The 8,358-nt window shown below is 40.6% G+C and overlaps 1 protein-coding gene across 1 annotated transcript; it reads right to left on the reverse strand.

The window, feature by feature from the left end:
* Nucleotides 1-604: 604 nt before the first annotated feature.
* Nucleotides 605-1,027, reverse strand: LOC124291100 (oleosin GRP-17-like). Its single transcript, XM_046728000.1, has one exon. It carries the CDS (start codon nucleotides 1,025-1,027, stop codon nucleotides 605-607), a length of 423 nt encoding a protein of 140 aa, XP_046583956.1.
* Between the last annotated feature and the right edge of the window lie 7,331 nt (nucleotides 1,028-8,358).

Consider the following 8,358-nt stretch of genomic DNA (forward strand, 5'->3'; position numbering starts at 1 on the left):
TCCAGCTCTCCTCCCATCCAGCTCTCTCTCTTCTCCTCCCATCCAGCTCTTTTCCCTCCCATCCAGCTTCTCTTCTCCCCTCCCATCCAGCTCTCTTCCCATCCAGCTCCGTCTTCCATCCAGCTCTCTTCTCCCTCCTATCCAGCTTCTTCTCCTCTCCCATCCAGCTCTCTTCTCCCTCCTATCCAGCCTCTCTCCTCCTATCCAGCTCTTCTCCCTCCCTATCCAGCTCCTCTTTCTCCCTCCCATCCAGCCTCTCTTCTCCCCTCCCATCCAGCTCTCTTTCTCCCTCCCCTTCCCAATCCAGCTCTCTTTCTCCCTTCCATCCAGCTCTCCCCTCCCATCCAGCTCTCTTCCCTCCTCCCATCCAGCTCTCTTCCCCTCCCATCCAGCTCTCTTCCCCCTCCCATCCAGCTCTCTTTCTCCCCTCCCATCCAGCTCTCCTCCCTCCCATCCAGCTCTCTTCTCCCCCTCCCATCCAGCTCTTTCTCCCTCCTATCCAGCTCTCTTCCCCCTCCTATCCAGCTCTCTTCCCCTCCTATCCAGCTCTCTCTTCCCCATCCTACCCAGCTCTCTTCACCCTACCCAGCTCTCTCTCACCATCCTACCCAGCTCTCTTCCCAATCCTAGCCACCTCGCCTCCCCTCCCATCCAGCTTATCTTTCCCTCCCCCATCCAGCTCTCTTTTCCCTCCCACCCAGCCTCTTTTCCCCTCCCACCCAGCTCTCTTTTCCCCTCCTATCCAGCTCTCTCTTTCCCCCTCCCATCCAGCTCTCTTCTCCCCCCCATCCCATCCAGCTCTCTTTTCCTCTCCTACCCAGCTCTCTTCCCCTCCCATCCAGCTCTCTTCTCCAGCCTCTCCCATCCAGCTCTCTCCCCCCCTCCCATCCAGCTCTCTTCTCCCCCCCCCCATCCAGCCTCTCTTCTCCCTCCTATCCAGCTCTCTTCTCCCTCCCATCCAGCTCTCTTCTCCCCTCCCATCCAGCTCTCTTCTCCCTTCCCATCCAGCTCTCTTCTTCCCTCCCATCCAGCTCTCTTCTTCCCTCCTACCCAGCTCTCTCTTCCCCTCCTATCCAGCTCTCTCTTCCCCTCCTATCCAGCTCTCTCTTCACCATCCTACCCAGCTCTCTCTTCACCATCCTACCCAGCTCTCTCTTCACCATCCTACCCAGCTCTCTCTTCCCCATCCTAATACCTCGCTCCTCCCATCCAGCTTCATCTTCCCCCTCCCATCCAGCTCTCTCTTTCCCCTCCTACCCAGCTCTCTTTTCCCCTCCTACCCAGCTCTCTTTTCCTCTCCTACCCAGCTCTCTTTTCCCCATCCTATTCCAGCTCTCTCATCATCCCCCTCCAATCCAGCTCTCATTCCCTCAATCCTATCCAGCTCTATCTTCACCATCCTCCCCAGCTCTCTCTTCCCTATCCTATCCAGATCTCTTCCCCATCCTATCCAGCTCTCTTCCCCATCCTACCCAGCTCTCTCTTCCCCATCCTACCCAGCTCTCTCTTCCCCATCCTACCCAGCTCTCTCTTCCCCATCCTATCCAGCTCTCTTTCAGTCCCATCCAGCTCTCTTCTCACCTCCTATCCAGCTCTCTTCTCCCCTCCTATCCAGCCTATCATCACAAAATCCATTAATATAATCAGCACATATCATCATTATATCAACTAATATCATAACAGCATCAATTAACATCACCACAATATCAACTAATATCTCCACAGTATCAACTAACATCACCCCAGTATCCAACAAATGACCACAGTATCATCAAATGTCATTGCAGTATCTACTGATATCATCACAATATAACTAATATCATCACAGCATCCACTATAATCATCATAATATAACTAATATCATCACAGCATCCACTATAATCATCACAATATAATTAATATCATCACAGTTTCCACTGTAATCATCACTGTATAAAATGTCATTGCAGTATCAAGAAATGCAATCACAGTTTGCAGGAATCTAATCCCAGTACCTATCAATATGACCATCGTCAAAGTTTATCTTTTCATGAAAGAGAAATGTGCTTAGTGAATTATACATTACTTTTCAGAACTTTGCACCCAAAAATCTGCTGTCAGTGTTATCTTCTGAGTGAGAACAATCTTCCACAAGGACATGAACACAAACTGACCTTTAAATTTTTGTCATGAGAAACAAAAATGTCAACTTCTTTTCATTACATGTATAACTGTTATTGATCAGTGGCAAGAAGGTTGATCTGAATATCAACTACACCACTGAGGGGAAACAGCTGTAAAATTGCTGTTGCTGCTAAAAGCAATATATTCTCATGAAGTATGCTCTCTTGTGATTGGTTCATCAGAGGTATCAAATTACAGTAACACACATATAAAATTAAGATTGCTTTTCCATATAGTTTTGATAGGACCAAGTTGGACTTTTTGTGTTAGCAATCACTCTTAATGGATTCTCTTTTACTGTTATGCATTTGCAGCTTTTAGTTTAAAGGTAGTCATCAACCTCTAAAACTGATTAATCCATTTTCATGTTATTTTTGGAGCACATTTTTTATACACAGAAATCTTAAATGGTAGTTATGACATGCATTTCTGCTGAATAGAAATTCCACTTTGATTTTTTAGGTCACATGTTAATTAAGATCTTCCAGTCTTGTGTTATTGTTTGATGTCTACCTTTAATGGGCGAATACTTGGTTTAAGGTTTTCACGCATCATATAATCATCTTGAGGATAGCGTCTTGGCATTTTAATGTCATATGAGGTACAAAAGAAAGTGAAACTTAACTTTCACATCCACTTTGAAATTTAAACACACCTTCAGCGCAAGTTAACATTACCAGACACTAAACAGCAAAATGTATAAAAAAATACAAAGGGCAATGTGAATTTTAAATTTTGATTTATTTTTTTTAATATGCAGCAATTCCATCATCATAAGCCTAGTAACTCCAGTACCCTTTAAAACTTCAAAGAAAAGTGATAAATTTTGTGCAAAGTGCTTCGGAAATAATATCTCAGACATTTAATGTGTCTGCGGTCTTTAATTTAATAGATTCTGTTGCACTAAACTAAGGCATTGGTTATTTAGTGCCTGTAGGAAGGTTATCATTCTACAGACACATTCCATATTTGAAGGATTAATTGTCGTCTCCCATTCTTGAGATGGAATGCTGATGTGTGTGTGCTCAGAAATTGCTCATTAAAACCATAATCAAGTGAATTTTGAGATTGAGTGAGTGAGTTTAGTTATACGCCGCACTCAGCAATATTCCAACTATGGCAGCGGTCTGTAAATAATCGGATCTGGACCACACAATCCAGTGAGCCTGACCACCCGATCCTGTTAGTCGCCTCTTACGACAAGCATGGGTTACTGAAAGTTCATTCTAACCCGGACCTTCACGGGTAATTTTGAGATTGAACATTAGAGAACAGAAATATACTTTAAGCATCAAGAACAATAGTTACTTAGCAAGAATATACCCTTTCTACACTGCAGTATTTTCTGTGAAAAAGATCTGTAAAATATGTCAATCCGATTAAAAGATTTAAAGAAATTTAAATGTGACGCATTGTTTACTGCTATACATCTGTTTATTCTCATTGTATTTTTTGTATATATTTCAAATGTAATACTAAATACTTATTCCCTTTGTATATATACTCTTTAATATTTCAATTATGATAGCATATAAGGATAATCATGTTCATGTTTTATTCTTTTTCAGGAGGGGCGATGGGGTAGCCTAGTGGTTAAAGCATTCACTCGTCGTGCCAAAGGCCTGGGTTCGATTCCCACATGGGTACAATGTGTGAAGCCCATTTCTGGTGTCCCCTGCCATGATATTGCTGGAATATTGCTACAGGTGGCGTAAAACTAAATTCACTAACTCAACTCTTTTTCAGGCTACCTAAGTTGTGGAGACTTGTGCTCAATCCTCTCCTTGCGTATAAATATGTTCAAATCAAATCTGTAAAGTTTAAAAGAAACATTACTTGAAGACAGGTGTCAGGGGCAGTTATTGGAGCAGGATGCTTCTTGGATGGATGGATCACTGAAAAACTGTGATGACACCAGGTGTTCACAAGAAGGGTAAGCATGTCCTGTGAGGTGTACGTATGTGAGCAAACATAAATCATTTTACCGTTGTGATCAGGACACCGTCCTCTTAATCATTGCTGCAGGCAACATCAAGGTGTATACATTGTGATGATTCTCCATAAAACTGATTTTGAATTTGTTAATATTGATGAAGAAAAACAGAATTTTACAGCAAAAAGCAAATACACTATCAGACATGTATTTGGCAAAAAGCCAATGTTTTATGAACAACTCTGATAATGGGTCTATAACTTCTTTATTATATAACAAAAGAATTATCTCCCTTCTTTATCATGCCAACTTCTCAATGCCATTAAAGAAACCAATGTTTTATGAACAGGGGAGATAACTCTGATAATGGATGTTCAACTTCTTTATTTCATAGAAAAAGAATTATCTCCCTTGTTCATCATGCCAACTTCTTAATGGCATTTTAAGAAGCCAATGTTTTATAGCTTCGAAAAGAAAATTCCACACTCGATCAAGCCAATAGCCATCCACTCTGAGTGAACGAGACTGCTTTTGAACAGTCTTGCAGCCCTGTAACAAAACATCACCTACACACAGGAGGGCAGCCAAGAATGGCGCAGGTCATTATCAGTGGATCCACTTTGGTAAAACCCATGAGAATACACATGATGCTGGCAGATAAAAGATCAAAACCTGGGTGAATTTCAAAAGGCGTTTTGAAAAAAAATAACTCCTCTTTGTACGTGAGTGTGGTGGCTGCCTGCCACTGGTTCTGCTGGGGTGAGATACGCTCATCGGTATCCTCACTACACAACAGGAAGTCATGGTTTAGTCGTAATCCGACAATGGAAATTGTTTAGTCATATATTGTAACCTTATTAGGCCAGACCAATTTATTTCTTGTTTTACGGGTCAGCCGGTCATATTTTTTCAAGAATACGGAAAAAAAAATGTAAATTAATTTTCCCCGCTCACAAAATGTAATCGTAATGTTGATGTGATATAAGTGAAATACTCTTGAAATCAGTGTGAAACCTAAACTCAGTCTAAACTCCAAAAGTCAACTTATTTTTTTTGAGTCAATATAAACAAACCAAAAAAAGAGTTAACATGGAAACTTACTTGGAATGTGACTTTTGCTTTGACTAGTGATTTTATAAAAAAAATTGCCCTCCTGCCTGTAGGTTTTCTGAGGACATTTTATTTTATACTAAATTATGACACTAGTGCTAACACCATGACAACTGGTCCACACCATCAATTAGGGTCCAACTAGTAAATCTAAAAATAAAAATCAACAAAAAATCATCTGTGGTCTGGAACACCACTAATTATTTCTTTCACCATAAATTCAAGCTATAAACACTCAAAAATCATTTAAATGCCCAAATTTTGAATTATGACATGGACATATTAATTTTCTATTTTTTTTATTTCCAAATTTTCAAAATAAATGTCAACCTTAAGTGCCATTATGTTTGCCATTAGACAAACTAGCATTGCCTTTGCCATCACAACCATTAAAATATTCCTGACGGATGACACACCAGTTTGAAATAATCAACTGGTTTCTCGTCATCAACAAATTAGCCTTCGAGCGCTTAAATACTGGCCATCTTGGCAAGAGCAACCATAACCTTAGGTTGTCTCCCCTGAGACCCATAATCAACCACGCTGCTTAAGACGCCACTCAAAAGAAACACATCTGAAGGCTTTCAATTTACTGCTTGCAGCTTGCAAAGATACAAACCTCTTCATTTTTTTCACAACTTTTTTTTTCTGAGTTTCAGGAATTCACTGTCTGTGTAGTAGAGAGTCCAGTCACATTTCTGTTGAATTAATTGTCATGCCACGGACTCCGGGTTGTGTCAAAAAGTGGCAATGTCATACTTAAAGAACTGTATTTTCGAGGAAACGTTTCCTTCCTCTGTCGACTCTGTATGATAATATGACAGTTGCCTTATCAATTTAAATTGCTATTGATCAATTCTCATTTAAAATGGCCTGACTCATGCAAGAAATTAACAGGAATTCCCTTTAAAAATTGGAATTTCAATGTCATAAGATTTTGACATGTTTGACAATGACCACTGCCTGAATTTCTGTAGAATTACTCAGCAACATGTATTTTGAGTAGTTTTTTCTCCAACTTAAAATTCACATCACCAGTTGCGGACTCAAATAGATTTCACGGAAATCTTGGATTTTTACAAATGTAAATTACATCATTTACAGCTGTTAACAGGAATTACCTTATCAAAGTCATTTTGTTCTGGATGACACCTTGACATTATAGAAATGACATGGATGAATTCAATGAAAAATGAATTAAAAAAAACACTTACATGGTGCTATCAATCATATATGTTAATACAAGAGTTCTTCACAACTGTCATGTGTGCACATGACTTGGTAGCAAACCCTTGAGGTACATACTGACCTGATAACATACCCAGAAATACGAAGAATGAGGGTCGAAAAACCTGTTTTTGTTTGTTTGTTTGTCGTCAAATGCTGTCACTCTGCAATATTTAATCAGTATGAGGCATGAATACACATGAGATGGGACTCAACCTCAACAAAAGTACTGGAATCTACTTGATTGAAAAAGTGTAAAGGACCACTTTCTAAATGACATTGTGTTTCTGAATCTTTCAACTGTGGGAGATTTGTCACTTTACACTTGTCAGAGGGATACAAAAAGTGTGTGATCTAGACTACCAGTTGTCAGACTTCCATTTTTATGGGAGCCATAGTTGCTGAGTGGGTTAGATTGCTAACTTTGTGTCCTGTTGATGTTGTGTGCTGTTGATAAGGCAATTCACTCTGACAGTGTGGGTTCTACTCCCAGATGGGATGTGCACATGACTTGAGAGCAAACCCTTGAAGTACTACATACTGACCCGATAACGATACCCCGAAATACTCAGGATGAGGGCGGAAGAATTTCTTTGTTTGTAAATATTTCATCTGCAACACTTCATCAGCATGAGACTTAATTACACATTGAATGTGACTCAACTTAAACAAAAATACTAGATTTTGTACTTTACTGAAAATGTTTATGGTACATTTGACCACTTTTTAAAATGTCATTGTGTATTCATAGCACTCGACTGTGGGATGTGAGGTGAGGTGAAATTGGGTTTAACGTCGTGCTTGAGATTATTTCGCTCATATGACGACATGCATGCGTGTATGTGTAAGTGCGGATGCTTGTACTAGCCCAGACTGAAGCTGGTTTTATAGTGCTAGCCCACTGAGATACCATGCCGCAGTGAAGCATGAATACCCCACTCAGACACATTATACTGACTCCGAGCTGACCAGTCCTTGTTGTACCCATTAATGCCGAGCGGCAGGCAGGGACCAACAAGTACCATATTTAAAGTCCTTTGGTATGACGCGATCGGGTATCGAACCCACGACCTTTCGCTCTCCAGGCGGATGCTCTAAAAACTGTGGGAGGGGTACACAAAGGAGGTGATCTAGACTACCAGTTGTCCGACTTCCATTTGTATACAAGCCAAGATGGCTGAGTGGGCTAGACTGCTGACTTAGTTGACTGCTGATTAGGTGATCAACTCTGAGAGTGTGGGTTCGAATCCCAGATGGGACTCAACCCCAAAAGTACAAGAATCTGTATTTTACTGAGAAAGTGTAACATGTCATATCAAGAGGCAACCAGTACAAAATCAACCCTGGACCAGACAGAAGATGATGTAATGGGCAATGTTAACCCAATCAGGTTATGATCATATACTACCAACAAGTCACCAACCCGGATAAGCTGAGCCTATAGTCACAACATGAATAGCAGCGACTGCTTAGTTCAATCCCATAACAATCTTGGGTATCTTCACATAACAGCATGCAGGTTACATGTACATATAGTTTTATTAAGGGGCTCTTAATTCATAAAGCTATTAGATTCCTTGCAATAGATTTTTGTTTAACAAAAGGGACTCCCTGTACAAGTATCAGTTTAAAATAGATTATCATGTGATTGTGGACATACATAGCTGTGTCTTTGCAAACAATTTATTACAGAATTGCTGAATGTGTAAATAAAGAAACTATCTACAGACAGCTTAGCATTCTAATACAGTTGCAGGGTCATAGAGTCATCCCATCGGACACATCTATACCTTGTCAACTTGTTAACATCTTTAGTCATGTGGACAAGGTGTCCAGCCTCGGATCAGAAGGTCCCTGGTTTGAATCTCATCATCAGAATTGGAAATGACGCAACAAGGTTTTTTGAGATGGAGTGGTTGTTGGTT

The sequence above is a fragment of the Haliotis rubra genome, unplaced genomic scaffold, assembly GCF_003918875.1.
Source record: "Haliotis rubra isolate DU_JTF1 unplaced genomic scaffold, ASM391887v1 Scf481, whole genome shotgun sequence".
Taxonomy (NCBI): domain Eukaryota; kingdom Metazoa; phylum Mollusca; class Gastropoda; order Lepetellida; family Haliotidae; genus Haliotis; species Haliotis rubra.